General features: G+C 35.0%; 1 protein-coding gene across 1 annotated transcript in view; it reads left to right on the forward strand.

Annotated features, from left to right (window-relative positions):
* The first annotated feature begins 290 nt into the window (after positions 1-290).
* The window catches only part of LOC145665331 (major royal jelly protein 1-like), a 35,205-nt gene continuing 17,589 nt past the window's right edge, over positions 291-17,906 (forward strand). Inside the window, exon 1 of the mRNA XM_081732630.1 lies at positions 291-340. Coding sequence (XP_081588756.1) covers positions 291-340 — 50 coding nt within the window. The remainder of the gene's footprint in view (positions 341-17,906) is intronic.

Below are 17,906 nucleotides of genomic sequence, written 5' to 3' on the forward strand. Positions count from 1 at the left end.
AGTTTAATTTAAGGTTTTGAACGAGAACTTAGTATAAATATATATAAAAAATACAACTGTAATTGTAAACAAAGGAATTACTTCAAAGTTACCCGTCCACCTAATTTTCAACAAAAACCATAATAAAATCTACAATCATCAATTTCTATTTAAACTTTACTCATTTTATGTTCTGTTACGTTACCTTGAGGGTGTGAGTACGGGGGAGGAACCACAATTACATATGGAAGTCCATTGTTAACCTAAAGGGGAGACTGGCGGGCCGCGAGGAGCATGGTTGTGGGTACTTAATGGGGAGTGGGGAGTTCAGAGGGAAGTACGGGCGAAGCGAGAAGCCGAAGTAAGGTGGGATAACGCAGCACTATTGTAGGTTACTTAGGTTAGGTTATGTCTACTTTGCACTTACCTTAGTGCGTACTTAGGTTTGCAGAGCTCTCCTATCTCAAGCAGAAACTCGTGAACGATTGTTGGTGATCTTTGTTCTTTCATTCATTAAGCCATGAATATTCAAAAGATTAACCCTTGTCCGGGCAAGATATTTTTGTAATGTAGACGGGCAACTAGGGCCTTACCAACTCTATTAGCCTTACCAACTTGATATGTTCATGATTAACTTCGACTAAAGATAGAAGAATTCAGAATTTTATGTCATCAAAATATTTATGGTTATTGAGAAATTCGAAAAAATATATGAAGCTACTGGGCCTGGAAGGCCCCGCTTGCCCGGATAACATAATGTTTTACAAATGTTAGTACTGTCAATTCACATCCCGCGCAAAGACCCTGAACACTTGCAGGCATATTTACTCGAAAATTATCATCAATCCAACCGTCCTGAACCTAGAGACAAGTAGTTCCCTCTACTTGCGAATTAGTCCCGTCTTTATAACCGCTTACCAAAAGGTATTACACATAAATTACGCTTCACTTACATGTTATCAAGCACACAAGCAATCAAATTATCAAATTCTTCTACGTAAATTTTCAAAATTTTAATAAAAACGGAAGGGCAACTTCGCAAGTTAACCCTAAACGAGTGGCTAAGTAAAGTTGAATTTCCTTATTTCACAGTAGATCATCTCTCGTTCTTGATCTTAATGTTAGTATCATATGTGGGACTATTAAAACATTTATATTTTAATTCTAATTCGTGTAGTTAATAATACCCATTTAACAAAATTCACGTTTCTTTCATGTAGATTACAGAATGTTAACTTAATGTGTGTGTGTGTAATAGAATTAAGTAGAAGCAAAATACTTAAACATTCAAGAGCAGATATGATGAATTGCTGATGTTACTATTTGATGAACTATATAATATGGTTGGCTCGCCCCCCCCCCCTAACTTCTACCGGGCCCCCTCTACATTTTTGGGCTGGCTACGGGCCTGGTGTGAATTACAAGCTGCTACTGCCAGGTACCACTCACATCTGTTTAATATGTGCCATCTGTCCCACCATAGACTTTAGAAATGATTATTTTGTCTGCCTGTCTAACGGCCAATATCTAAGTTGAACTTTTTAGCGCTGCAGCATAAATATACTATATATATATATATATATATATATATATATATATATATATATATATATATATATATATATATATATATATATATATATACGTCCATATTCCCAACCAAACTGTTTCTGTTTTTCTGAACCATGTTTCTGTTATTCAAGTCGGTTTTAAGTCGCCCCACAACAGATTAATCTCACAAATTATACTACCTAAACGGATTCCTAGATATAAAAATAGTATGAACATGATTAAGTAGCTGGAAAACTAGCTCTTGCTTCATTGAAATCAGACATGTAATACAAACATATAGTAGTAAAGAGAAAGAGGCAAATTAGTTTTAAAAATCCCGTGTCAATAAAATTTCTGACAAAACTCATTTCATTGTCGTAGAACAGAAAAGCGTTATTTACATTTTAGTATTTTGAAAACACACACATATAATTGAAGACGTAGGTAGTGAATGGGAAAGTTAGTCGCCGCCTTATAGGCTTATTTGAAATTGAAATATTGTCAATTATGATAATTTAGCCAAATACGAAATAAAAAATATAAATAAATAAATTTTGGAATTCTTGCTTCATATGTATGTTTTAGGATGAACTAATTCATATCGAACTTCCAAAGAGGAACATCAAAGCAATTTAATGACCGTGTGTATAGCGACAACTTCCAGTCACGACCCCTCTTCAGTTTTATTAGAAATAGGAAAAGAAAGAGTGAGAAAGAAGAGAAGAAGGTAGGAGAAAGGAGAAAAAGAGGAAGCGGGAAAGCAGAAAGGAAGAAAGAACTAGAGATAAAGGATTACTGGATAATTATAAAATTATGGTAAAGAAACTTGAATAGTTATTAAAAAGGTGATTCATATTCGAATGTTATTATTTGAGGATAAATTTTGAAGTGATTCCGAAGAGACATGTTCCCTCATACGATCCCGACATGGATCCAGGCAACTGCACAAGTTGGAGTTGCCCTAACCCAACCCAGGTGACGAGAAGTTTTAATTTAATTGTTTGTCTATTTGAATTAGCCAAGAAAAAAATTAAAGAAATGTATATATTTTGCACAAATGGAAGTTTTGAGATTTCTGAAAAGACTATCGTTATTCAGGCTCATCCTGTTATTTTGGCTTTTCTCCCAGAGCCGATTTAGACTACTTAAGAACTAGTTATCTTTCATGACCTCCGTCATACACTAATACATATAACCCGTTATTACACACTTATTATGAACACTATCATAGTAAATCAATAGAAAAGACTACCACTTAAAACTAAATTTATTATTTACTCACACACACACACATACATACAGGACAGCGTATCGACCTGGGTGCAAATAGTTTAAAGAAACCATCTAACTGCAATTTGGTGAGCATCTATTACATCTATTGAGAAATTACACACAGACTTTTATAAACATGCAATAAACGTGCATATAAATATGTCAATCTACACACGAGATTGAACAATAGGATACACACACGAAACACACACACACACACACACACATATATATATATATATATATATAAATTAACTAATTAACTAACTCTATGGTCTATGGAACCCGGAGGTTCAATGCCGCGTTCACAAAAGCTTTCCACTGACTTCTATCCTTAGCCAACTGCATCCAGTTTCTACTTTGTATTCCAATCTCTGCGAGATCCATCTTAATATTGTCCTCCCATCTGCGCCTAGGTCTTCCTAATGGTCGTTTTCCGATTGGTCTTCCAGTCAAGACTTTGATAGCGTTTCTACTTTCTTCCATTCTAGCAATATATATATTAACAGACAGATTAAAAGGAAGAAAAAATATATTTTTATTTAACTTTTGGTAAATATGATATAGGTCCGTGAATAAGCACAGTATACAATACGATGAGTGGAAGAAAGAAAAAACTGAAGATGAGAGTTAGAAATGAGTCTTTATCTCATATATGAAAACGTTTAAAGTAATTATACGAGTCCTCTCTCGTAGCACTAGACAAGCTACAATATCATACGTATTATCGCAGCACTCTTTCCTATGTTCATGCATTTCACTTTGTTGCTTTCCTTATACACACATAGATTAAGTTTACTAATCGTAATTGACACATATTCTGTTCGTCGAAGTATCTATCGAAGACATTTCTCCCGTTTCTGGAATTAAGAGATCGAAGTTTTCTCACTAATATCACGGTGACTAATGTTACTTTTTCTGTCATTCACTTACTATCCCATTAATTGACGATCTTTCAGTTAATATCACCTTATATTACCAGGTGCACACATTTAACGTTAGATTTACATAATGTATATGTAGGAACGAGCAATTTCCAAGTTCAGAAGGACTTTCGTTTGTATTGAAAACACGACTACTGAGGTGGAAACACTGGTCAAGTTTGAGTATTCGTATGGGAGGGATAGAATCTAAATGTAGTTTAACAAAAGGATTTTAGTTTACTAACTTGGACGTAGATTTAAGGATACAATAGGGTTACGATGACCTGCTTTAATCCCATGCAGTTAGCGCATTACAGATTATGTTAGTCGATACATATGTTACTTAATAATATTGCAAGGTTAGAAGAGAATATCTATAACATGCGGCGGTATCTACTAACATTCACATTTTACATTTATCGGATATCTCGGAATTATAGCAACCAAGGACCGTTCGGGGTAGGTGCCAAGACCCTTTACACATATTTATTTATTCAATTCTCCATTATACATTTTACTTCAATATCATATTTATATTCCACACATATTTATATCTTAATACACATATACTCAATAATCATTTAAACTTTCAAAACAATAACCCCGACAAATTAAATTTTAGGATGCAACATTTCACATAAGAGAATCCGAATATATCGCAATTTCACCCAACTGACCGCACATGATGATAAAACTAGTATTCTCAAGCATTTTATTTAAACAATTGGTAGACATTTAATTCGTATGGCAGGCACGAAACCACAGAATATGTATAAATATATTATTCTAAAAGGTTAACACTACTTTTGGGCCCAAAACAACTACAACATTTACTTCTATAGTTACCAATGGAAACAAAAGTAGAAATGACTGATAACCCGAAGGGGAATTCCGAACGAATAATGAGAAAGAAAGTAAAATTTTGTCGTGTACTGAACCATCGCTCGCTATCGCAGTGGGTCGAAATATGATGGAAAACGTTTCCTCAATATTCCAAATCAACGAATACCTCCACGAATAGTGTCTCGCGACATCTCGGTTGGTAAATCAATTTCAAATGATATATGTTGAATGGTTGATATTTGTCGAGTTCAAAACTTGGAGGGAGGTTAAAAATAAAAAAAAAAAATCTTGAAGAAAAGAATAGAGGAATAGAGAAGAGAAAGAAAAAGCAAAAGCGGCACCAAAGGAATAAGTTAGGACACTACCACAGCCAAATATGCTTTCATATGCCGAAAAAGTTGGCCTACAAAACTGCGTGGACAAACGGGGTCATTGAATGCATAAGCACAAGTCCGTGCCTTCTAGACAACCATCTCACAAGGAATAAGTCCTGTGGAATCATTGACTATTAACCGTTTGAGGTACCAATTCACTCAGATTACGGCCGGTCCACCGGAAGGTTGATGTAATCTCTAATTTAGAATTTCTAAAAAAAGGTCCGACCCCTCAGAAACTGAGAAGAGTTACGTGTAAAATATGGAAAATGAGAGTAAAGTCAATAAAATTGAGGAAATCCTAATAGGGATTTGCCAAATTTTAAAAAATTCAAGAAACTAAATTATATACTAGTAAATTGTCTGCCAAATCTCACTAGTAGCACCCAAATCCGCAAGGGTGCCAACCTTGAGATGTCCACTACCTAGTTTAAAAACTAAGGAAAATGAAAATATTTGGAGGGGGAGGATCGACATTTTGGTACTGAATAACGAAATTCCACTGCAATAAATTTTCTATATTAATCTATCCTATGCACCTCGTCACCTCTGCGAATAGCAGTGAACTTAGGTCATGGGGAAAATTTCAAAGTTACAGAGTAGTATCGCAAATATAAACTGAACGCGTATTTGTTAAATGGTGTCTATTCTGCAAACGGTTATTCTGTTCTGTGCTTAACTGAAAACTGTCTGGAATCGTTTGCTATATTACCATTATTCCTATTATCAGGCCGGTTGATCAATTAGTATGTATGTTTATTATCAAATGTCAAGCCACAAAATGAAAATACAATCCATCATTTTTAAACGACACACTGTCCTCTCATAAATATTCTGACGTAATGATTAATGTACAAAATATTTATCATTATGTAAACACAATCCATATCTCGTACTAAAATTCATAACCGAGCACATATATACACGAGTGTCCTATTATTTACTCACCGTGTTATGCAAAAATGAACTAAGCGCCAAACTTTGAAAATCCACGTAAATGCGACGATTGATCCTGATATGCAGTAGCACGTTTTGCACAATCGAAAAGAGAGGAAACCAACACCTTTACAAAAAAAAAAAAAAAAAAAAAAAAAAAAAAAAGAAAAAGAAAAAGAAACATGATTTCACTTTTGATTACGACTACATTAATGTTGGGCATCAACCTTTATACGTAATTTTCTTAAAAGTATGAAAGTGGCGCTTAGTTCGTTTTCGCAGGACACGGTATATATATATATATATATATATATATATATATATATATATATATATATATATATATATATATATATATCGGGTGTTGCAAAATAAATGTTACAACTCTTGGGAGGTGACTCCTGCCACTGAGACAAGAAAAAAGTTCTCTTGAACTTTCGGCTATCGGACATAGTTTCGGATCTACAAGGTGCCGAAAGCGTGGGAAAATGACTTTCGGACGCCAATAATTCGGAAACTATCCAACGTAAAGAGGACGGGTAAAAAATCACTGAAGAAGTCATAGCTGCTGTATTGAATTTTGCATGTTTCACAATCCTACCATGCACGCGCAAGGGATTCCTCAAAGGAACGTAGGGAGTCCCGGTTAATCTGCCAAATAAAAATTGGTCTAAATGGATACGAATTGATAGGGTTTTTACCACGTAACAGTAATTCGTTTGTATTAAGTCGATATCTAGAATCGCCAGGTACGAACGCTGGCCAACAGTGACGTTCTGAGTATTAAATGTAGCGAATTTGTACTCAAATGCTCTAGAAAGACATATGTAGTGTCGGTAGAGCACAACAGATGAAGAAGGGTGATTCACAGGTATGGAAACATGTAACGAAAAATGTCCAGAAAAATTGCACTCATACTAAGTAAACGTGAGTTCAAAGCGTCGGAAATGTAAAGAATAGCATCAACAACATGAAAGCCATTGCCAATTCACAAAGAATATTCCATCAATCCCATGCAATATGATGTAACGGTTGCATACCAATAAGGATGCAACAACTGAGGTCAAGTTGCAATTGTGCAGGGGGACTCACATAGAAACTGGGTAAACTAAATGAATGTTACTAGTGGGATCGCATGGTCGATATTGAAATGTGGCCAATGTGTGTGTTATATCATCATGTAGCTAATGGACAAATGTCAACATGTCCCACTACGCTGGGACACCGTCTCACGTGCGAAAAGTAGGAAAATAACGTTGTACATTCTGCTATTACATCTGGTGCACTTTTTGGTAGAACGTAACTAGAACGCGATTGTATCAATGTTCCTCTTTGTTTGGGACATTGTCCAGCAGTCGACACATGAAAAGAAATCTCTTAATCCATGGTTCAAATTCTGATAGAGCGTGAAAATAACAAACTTGTATCATATCCTACGTCTTCTGGGACATATGACGTACTCGAAATAAAGGAAAATACCTCCAGAAATTCGTATCTTACACACAGTACACATGCCAAGACAAAGACGAAAATGAACCAATTTGGCACATGTAACACTACAGCTGGAACACCATACATATGGAAAATAAAACGACATGAGAAATAGGAAGAAACGTCTTAAAGCTCTGATTGTTTACAACTGTGCAGTAGGAATAACAAAATGAAAAACACAAGCATGTCGGGAGACTGTACAAGAGCGCTTGCCAGACAAAGTGGTTACTCTTGAAAGAAATGAATACAGAGAAAGTGAGGCTCCCTGCAGAATCAGGGCTAAGCGCTTGCTTTCGCTCGCAAGGTCGCAGTTTCCAATCCTACTAAGAGCCCACGACCTCAGATTCAAGACCCGAGTAGTTATTTTCCTATTTTTCGCACGTGGGACGGTGTCCCAGCAGTAGTGTGACATATTGACATTTGTCCATTAGCTACATGTCGATATCAACACACACATTGGCCACATTTCAATATCGATCATGCGATCCCGCTAGTGACATTCATTTAGTTTACCCAGTTTCTTAGCGAATCCCCTTGCACAATTTCAACATAGCCTCAGTTGTCCCATCCTTATTGCTATGCAGCCGTGCACATCAAATTGCATCTGTTTTAGGGAATATTATGGGGACTTGGCAATGGCTTTCATGTTCTTGACGCGAATCCTTACATTTCCGACGGTTTGAACTCACGTTTACTGAGTATGAGTGCATTTCTGGGCATTTTTCGTTACGTGTTTCCATACATGTGAATCACCCTGCTTCATCTGTTGTGCTCTACCGACACTACAGATGTCTTTCTAGAGCATTTGATTAAAAATTCGCTACCTTAATACTCAGAACGTCACTGTTGGCCAGCATCCTGGCGATTATGCAACCACACACAACGTGCATGCTGTCTGCCATTTTGTATTTGTTCTAGATATCGACTTAATACAAACGAATTATTGTTGCGTGGTAGAAACCCTATCAATTCATATCCATTTAGACCAATTTTTATTTGGCAGATTATCCGGGACTCCCTACGTTCCTTTGGGGAATCCCTTGCGCGTGCATGGTAGCATTGTGAAACATGCGAAATTCAATACAGCAGGTATGATTTCTTCAGTGATTTTTTTACCCGCCCTCTTTACGTTGGATAATTTCCGAACTATTGGCGTCCGAAAGTCATTTTCCCACGCTTTCGGCACCTTGTAGATCCGAAACTATGTCCGATAGCCGGAAGTTCAAGATAACTTTTTTTTCTTGTCTCAGTGGCAGGGGTCACCTCCCAAGAGTTGTAAGACTTATTTTGCAACACCCGATTTACATTAATATTATTATTACTCAATTACATATGTATCTAGTCATTTCTATATCGTAGATTTATATTTTAGACACCCTATACTCTATCATTACGCCCAAGACTCAGGGTGAGCAAAGAAACAGCCCCAGGTTTCAAATTAGTGTAAATTTAATATGCGAAGGAATATTTTGCTGAAATTTTGAACAGTGATACATAAACTCAAATAGTTTTTGTAGCAATAATTGAAATCACAAACACTCGATGTGCGCGCCACCTGTAACGCGGGAAATATCGAGGCGGTAATCTAGCTCCAACCACACGTTGTGAAGCATATCCGGTGAGACGGAGTTGACAGCATCAATGATGCGTTCTTGGAGATTGTTCAGAGTTGCGGGTAGTGGAGGCGCATACACTTTGTCCTTCACAAATCCGCGCAGAAAGAAGTCACTAACAGTGAGGTAAGGTGATCTTGGAGGCCACTTGCAAAGAACTTGATCATTGACTCCAGAGCTCCCTATCCATCAGCGGAATCAACCAGTTAAGTAGCAATACTAAGTAACTTTCACCTCTAATTGTTTGTTCCTGAAAGAAGAACGGACTGTGCACCCGACGCTCTGATATTGCACAAAAATCATTGATTTTCGGTGAGTCACGTTCCACATTTACAGTTGCATGAGGATTCTGGGTTCCCCATATCCTTACATTGTGTCTATTCACCTTTCCACTTAAGTGAAATGTCGCCTCATCGCTGAAAATGATCTTCGTCAGAAAGTTTTCGTCGTCCTCCATGAAATTTTGCATAGTCTCACAGAACTCAAGGCGCTTTACCTTGTCTTGTGGGTATAACTTCTGAACCAACAGCAGTCGGTACGGGTAACACCGCAAACGCTTGCGTAAGATCTTTCTTACTGTTGTTTGTGGCATCTGCAACTCTCTGCTAGCTTTACGTGTAAACTTCTGTGGGCTGTGTACGAAGGCTGCTCTAACGCGCTCCACAGTTTCCTCGGAGACTGGACGTGGCCCTGAATGTCCTTTTCTTTAATCACAAATGCACCCCGTCTCAATAAACGTTCTGTGCCACTTCACAATGGATTTGTGTGTGGGTGGATCAGCATTAAATTGTCGTTTGAAATCACGCTGCACTCTCACAAAACTGCTTGTTTTTGCAAATTGTGAAACGCACCAGCTTCGTTGCTGTGAGTGAACGCCATTTTTGATGTTACTGTCCTCTAGCTGCTCTGGACAGAACTAGGATTCTGAAAAGATAGATGGGAAAATACTTTGAGTTTACTGAGCTCTGTACAAAATTTCATGTAAATATTTCAATTAAATGTTAATTATATGGCACTTTAAAATCAGGCACTGTTTCTGTGCTCACGCTGTATATACAAAAACAAACACATTATTCTAATACGTTAATCAACACTCGTGAGCTTATATGGACTGATATCAGATTCTTTCAGAACAAATCATAGTATATTTCACTATACGGCTTCGTATTATTTTATACACCTTGAAAACTCAATATGGAATTATATGTCAGCAAATGTCAACAATGAGATCGTTCACAGAAAGCAACGGAAAGAGGGAATTTAAAACTGCAGCCTGACAACAAAAGTAATGCCATATAGGCAAACTTCACGATAAGAGGAAAAGCAAAATTGATTAATATTAGTAATTTGATTATATAAATGAATGTGCTTTTCAGGAACGTTAATTTGAGAAAATTAAAAATAGAGAGAGATGTATTGGTGGTTGTTCGGAGCGCCAAATTTTGTAAAAGTTAGAAAAGAGAGGGGTGTTGGGTTCGTGTTCCCGGTGCCACAATTGCTATCATGTGCACCACCGTTGAAGTCCCCGTTCTTCAATCTGAAATGGTTCATAACTCGATTAAGACTGATTTCACGGTTTGGAAATTCTATCTCCCCGCGGTATCCCAGGGCTTTAGGGAAATAAAATCCCTTAAACCTAGAGAGCAAACGAAAATTTATTTTATTTCCATCTGTATCCGTGTATTCACATGCTGCAGTGCTTAAAAGAATTTTTGCTCTAATTTCTTGTTTGTAGGGACGAACTAGACTATTTTCAATTTCCATGAAAATTGAATAATAATAATAATAATAATAATAATAATAATAATAATAATAATAATAATAATAATAATAATAATAATAATAATAATAATGCAAGAAATAAACAAACATCTTGAATTTAAAAGTTTGATTGAAAGTCATGAAATTTAGTTCAATTCATTCAATGGTAGGTAGAATTGGAAAATTGCCTACATTGCCCTATTAATTTAGCCTAACAAACCCTTGAAAACCAATGTTATTTTTGAGGTGAGGAATACAACTTGCTCATGAAAAAAAAATCACAAATTTAGGTTAACAATATAATAAAAAGTTTAATGAGTAAAAACAAAAAATGTTTTTAAAAATCAAGCAAGACTAAAATTAACACTGAATTTGGAATTTTATGATAACAAATATGAAGAATAAGGCATAAGGCCTTAGTACCAAAATTAAATTAAGTAAATTACATTTTTGTTTTCTTTCTTGGCCTATGGCTTGAATGAATTATTATAAGTGACCCGACACACATAAAACAAACTAATGAAACTGATATTCATAACCAGTCCTCGGTGAAATTTATGATTGTTTATCCTTACATAATGAGCTTTCATACCTATCCACGTGACATTGGATAATAAACATATGATTAACGTTGATCATCTGATACTTTATGACTAATGACAATTCAAAAAAAAAAGATGAATTTAAGAATGATATAATTTTATTTAATCTTAATTTAAATACATACTATTTAGGTTCAGTGAAATTTAAAAAAAAATAGTAAGTGGAATAAACTAGAATACGTGGATAAGGTGAAATAAGTTGAAATAAGTCATGACTTCGATTTGAGATTTAGTGAGAAATTTTGATAGAAAAATAGAATGACCTAAGGAAACTAAGTAAGCCTATTCCTGGCCTCTAATCGTTTCTAATCCTAATTGAGATTAGGAGATAATTACACCAGATATGAAATTTGATATCAACATAAACAACAAGAATACACCATATATACATAATATCAATATATACACACATATTGACGAACATGGAAAATACAAGACACAAATATGTATATATATACAGTAGAGCGTCGATTATCCGAAGTAATTGGGGGACATGGGTGTTCGGAAAACTGGTTTGTTCGGATAATCGAACTGTACATGTTTATTTGCCATGCGCGGAGCGGCACGCCTCAACTCTAAGCTGGCGCAGCTGTTGCTGTGAACAGCTTTGATACTGCCGCTACTTCTACAGCCAGTGCCAAACCGACAGAAGTGTGCTGATTGTTGAAACACAGCGACTGGCGGCTTGGCCGGTCAGCAGCGCCTTATGAAGGCCCCATTAGAAGCAATATTCCGCCAGCGGTGGCTCAGTGCGGCGACTACTGTGGGAAACTTGGTTTGGGAGTGAGGGGGATGATGGACGGTAGGGTGGGAGAGTAACAGGTGCGAGCGAGTACACAGTTCGGTTAAGCGGTCGTTCGGTTGACCGACGTTCGGATAATCTACGCTCTACTGTATATATATATCGAGAGAGAGAGAGAGAGAGAGAGAGAGAGAGAGAGAGAAATCATAAATATAGGCATGCATACATACGTGGAATACAATTAATACTCAAAGATTCATATTAAATGCAAAAACGTCTTTTAAGAGATTCTCAGACAAACGTGTCTAGTTTTCATGGTTTTTCTTGTTGCAACAGTAGCATATGCATATATCCGTAGGTTGTAGTCATTAGTGTGATCTATGCGCATAGACATCTGATAGCCCTATTGTTTACAGGATCAGAACGATACATTAAATGTGGCTTTGCTTAGCCTACTTTATGGTTACTAGCCCATACGTATTCTTCATGACAGAATACAATATCTGTTCCGTTTTATTGACGGATTCCGTATCTCTAATCCAAAAATGACTAATCGTGAGATTGAGTTTTTCTAATCACTAATTAACTTTTGAGCTTTCTACGTCAAATATTTTTATTGATACATTACTGCAGATTATTGATTAAACTCCTATTAGCAGATTAATTGAAATAAATTCATTAAGTTACCAACTTCTATGTGAATAACTTTACAAACATAGTGATTTTATACAATTTAAACAATACACTGAATGTACTTCTAGAAAATGTATCACGCTTTCTTTTTAATTATCTTACATCCAAAAAGTTTCTGTCAATAATGTAGATGACACAGTTTCACTCCATGCAAAAATTTAAACATCCTAATTTAAATACTTAGATCACCTTCTCTTATCAAAAATTGCTCAATTCGAGCCACTAAAAGTCTACATGTTATTTATATTTTTTTATCCACAATTATGAATCATAACTAACAAAAAGAAAAATTACGGAAATTAATGTCTTTCGTGAGAATGATGCGGTCACTAATATCACATAATATATAAGTAAAATTGCCAAAGTGTCTCTATAGTTGAATGTAAGCCGACTTTAAGGTAAAAATTGTAATCTTTCATAGCTAAAGTTCGAAATAGAGTACCTATTCTCAATGCCATGAAATTAAGTTTTTGAAATCTCAACTATTTCCGGCTTTTAATTTCGGTACAGAGAACGTCTCGCATCTTTATTTAATGCTGAGAATCGCCTTTTCAACACCAATAAATAATTTAGGTGGGTCCTACCTTTCGTTGTTGCCACTGCGCTGACCACACATACACAGAGGCCCTTACGTTTCCTTGTTTCGTGCCTGCACGACGAATGTCCTAGGTCCTGAGTTCTCTCCTTGGACTTCTCCTGTGCCTTCCTCCTAAACTGCCAGGGGCGACGCGCTTTGGTCTGTCCATCTCCATCAAAACAGGAGAAAAATTTGACCGTCAAAGTAAACTACCTCTTTTTTTTTTTCGGAACGAGCGAGTTATACTATATTGTAAAATTACTGCTGAAAATATTTTTACTGAAATTAGAACAAATTTGTCTGTTATTACTGAGAAAATTGTCAAAAAATTCACCTCTTGAGAAAAACACACCTCCTGTATGATTTATGCTGTATGTCCATTTTTTAATGAAACATATCTTTAAGAAATATGAACAAAATTGCATGAGAAGTTAATGGGAAAATCGTCAGGGAAAAGCTTACTCTAAGAGTAAACTACTCCTTCTGAATGTTTACATGACGAACGAATTACGTCATATTGTTGGGTTATTAATGATACGTTTATTTGTGGAATTTGATTGAGACAATTGCGCGAAATGAACGCATATCATGCAGTAAATTAAATTACACGTTATATATTTTTTCATAGTAATGATTCATCTACGGTGAAGGATTGTTAATAAAATATATATTTATAAAAATAATCAAAATCGTCGTAGCTGTTTTTGAGAAAATTGAATTATTTTAAATTTTCTTCTTCATTAAACTACCTATATTTTTAGGTGTCGAAGGATATAGAATTCGAAACGATAGTATGTTGTAAACACCTCATGTCTAGAATTCGGTCCGAACAGTAAAGCCTTTATTTGAGTTCATGTAAAAGTGTGACGAACCGACAGATAGACATACATCGAAAAATATTTTTTTCGATATGTAGGGGCCATGTAACTTGAATTCATTGAAATCAAGTATTCGATTTTTATCACTATCACCACATTTTCTTCCGTCGCTCGAATGTGAAAACGAATAGGCCTACATCGATATGTAAAGTGACAATTTGTAATCCCAAAAATAAAATGGTTGTCAAGAAATATATTAAACTATTCTAATCCAGAACATTAATCGTTACAATCTTGTTTTCGCGAGATAATAGAAATATGCAAAATACGGAAGACAATAGCAAGTACAGGTAATAAAACATAGTTCACTTATTTAAATTTTACATTAGGTCTTTAGATTGTAATAGAGTAGTTTTAGCTTTTTTAACTTAGTCTCGATGTAATATATGTATTTTATAGTTATGATTAACTTGCATTCTTTTCTATACAGGATGTTTCGCTGCAACTGAGGTGTTATTTTCTACACAGGTAAGTATTACGGCTCATCTTTTATCTTCATAACTTAATCAATTATATTAACCATTATTCTATATTATTTATATTTTCTTTCAGTTTACTCTTCCTTGTTTTATGTAATATTGACACCGATCTTTTATCTACGAAGTAGTATTTTGTTTATTCTATCTTCTTACATTCTTTGATTATATTTAATAAAGTATTTTCTTTTTCTTTTTTTTTCAGGGTTCGATCGTAGCAGCAATACCAATAGCGGAGAAAACTTCTTCATTATACCAATAGCAGAGAAAACTTCATCATTATATCCTATTATATCCTGACAAAGACGATCGTCTATGGGCCAGTCCTACAATATCCTGATATTCTTTCTGATTACTATCAGTCAGAATTAGATATCAGGAAGTTGTCAGTTACTTTAGCCCGTGGTTCGTTCTACAATATACTGTGCCTGATATATACTCTGTCAGATAGTTAACCCGAAGCAAGGTTTTAACGGACCATTTGATTGGTTGGTTTTCTGTTGATCATACTGAAAACAATTGAAACGTCAAATTTATAACTAAAATTTATAACGTTAATTTCGTTATATATTACACTCCATGTTATAATACTACACGTAATAACACAATCTGAGCTATTAATTAATTCATTTATTTGATATTCCACCTCTAAAAATATGTAAATTAGATTAATAATTTAGATATGTTTTTATATATCATTCAATTTCAATAATTAAACTCTATATTTTATATAGAATATATTTCTTCATCTTCTAACTACACAAATTACATGGCGCTTATGTGCGGGCACTTGTAGCCAACGGGTACTACTTATCGTTATAAATTGGCATATATTCGATCTAAAATGGTCTTCTAGGCCTCGCTATATATTGAACAACCTCCTCATCGTCCTCGGACACCATCAACAATTCTTCGATTTCGTCCATGATTCACTACACGACAACTAACAAGTAGCTGATAGCTGTTAACAGGCAATTCAACTTCCTGTCAAAGTACCAACCAGCTGATAGGGTTTATCAGCCACCTTATTGTTATCAGGGCATTGTAGAACACTTATCGGAAAAATGTCAGGAGGATATTTATATCAGACAGATATCAGAAGATGGTAGGATTGACCCTATATCTCATTCTGTTACTTGCAGATAATAGTAGTAAAACACATATACACATATATTTTACTTCCATAGTACCTCCCTTACTCCTTTGGGTTTACTTTTTCCTGACCAGCGCATATCAAATTTAAATTTGGAAATAACTGTAACCTAGATGCATTTGTCAGATAATAAAACTTATAATTTAGAAGAAGTACATTTTGTTATTTAATGTTAATTTGATTGATTCATTATTAATAATTTTGGTGGCAGAAGAACATGGGAGAGAGAGAAATAGATCCCTCCCAACGTAAAATTTCTTAATGCTGCATGATTTTATAATTATCTTCTTCGCCACAAACTATATTTATAATATTGTGTGAAGTAAATTACTTATTCCTCTTTTCTAAAATGATTCCTTCTGTTTCGCAAGCTTTCTCGCTTATCCTCAAAAACTTTCAAAACTCCCACACAAACTCGCTTGCTAAATCCTGAAAAGAACATCATGGAAGTGTATCTATCAATTCAAATTTTCTTCGTTTTCTGCTGAAAATATCTCCAGATACGGATTAATGAACTTATTACCTAGAGATGCAAGGGCTCGGAAAAAAAACCGGCTTTTTTGGAAAAAAACTCGGTTTTTCCGGCTTCGCTTTTTTGCTTGGGAAATTTTGGGCTTTTTTTCAAAATTCTGCTTTAAATTGATAAAGCAGACTTTGTTTCGCTTCTCTATAACACAAAAAGTCATTTAATTAATGGTTGATGCTGATAATAATATGAAACCTCGAAAATAACCTATGAATGTCGAAAAGACATTTCAAACGATTTACTTCAACATATTTACATTATGAATTCCACAGGATTAACCAATATATATAATAAGAACTTTTTAACTTCCTATATACAAAAGTAAGCAGAGTTGACAAGAACCATGGTTGTTTTTGAAAATGCCAAAAACTCGTTTTTGGGGGGATGTTTAAACCTGGCTTTTTTGGTTTAAACCAGATTTTTTGATTTAGATTTTCTGCTTTATGTATTTATATTACATATTCACAGAAATAAGTTTGTTTCGCCTTGGTGTTATTATGCAACAGCGGGGTTATGCTAGAAGAACTCCCGTAAGCTTAAAGAAGTCCGGTCAGTAAATTTCTTAAATTGAGAAGCTCCCGCCCTAGCCATCAGGAAAATCCCGTCATTACTTGAAATGTAAGACAATATCGGGAAAATCCTGTTATTGCTTTGCATGTAAAATTTAAAGGTCAACGTATCGTAATCAGTATGCTAAAACTGAGATATTAAATTACAAATTTAGTACGTAGATATCATTGAAAGTCCAATCCAAGCTAATGTTAGAAGCTACGTTGGCAATCGATAAATTTTGCCAATTTCTATCAATATATTTAAGCAATCTTGGCTTCTTTATAAAACAACAGGCATTTAGACATGCAGAAATATACAATTTGGTTTCGTTTCGTATGTTTAGGCTTAAGATCCTTACGAAATACCGAGGTTATCAAGGAGAAGACTTTCGCTTAAACTGACACCCGAACCGCTACTTGCTTTACGCATGAAAGAAGGGTTGTGGTTCGACCGAGAATTGAACATGGGACACCTTGATTAAAAGGTAAAAGGGAAATAAAACTATTGCAGGTGGTTTGATATCTGGAAACGTCACCATGAAGTTCACACGATTCGCATTTTTCGTTCTTTTTATTCTTTCTTTCTTTCTTTCTTTCTTTTTTTTTTGGGGGGGGGTTAAACCAGTTATTAAACAAAAAAGTTGGTGTAAACCAGCCAACCCTACAAGTAAACACTTCTTTTAAAAAAATACACAAATAACTAGCAAAATTGTATGTAGTATTTTTACTTCAAAATATTCCATACCCTCTTTTTGAAACAAAATAAAATTAAAATAAAACATAAGGGAAAAGCTTAGATTTATATGATACACTTAAAAGCTGCACATCTAGAGCTTTTGGTTCTGTATATTCTTGAAATTCTACAGTTAAGTTTTATATAACCACCATCATGGTTTACCCAATCCTCAAGTTTTCTGAATTTTTAACAAGAAGGATTCAACATATCATTACGGAACTCCCCCCCC

The sequence above is a fragment of the Thermobia domestica genome, chromosome 11 (genome assembly GCF_964235325.1).
Source record: "Thermobia domestica chromosome 11, izTheDome1.hap1.1, whole genome shotgun sequence".
Classification (NCBI taxonomy): domain Eukaryota; kingdom Metazoa; phylum Arthropoda; class Insecta; order Zygentoma; family Lepismatidae; genus Thermobia; species Thermobia domestica.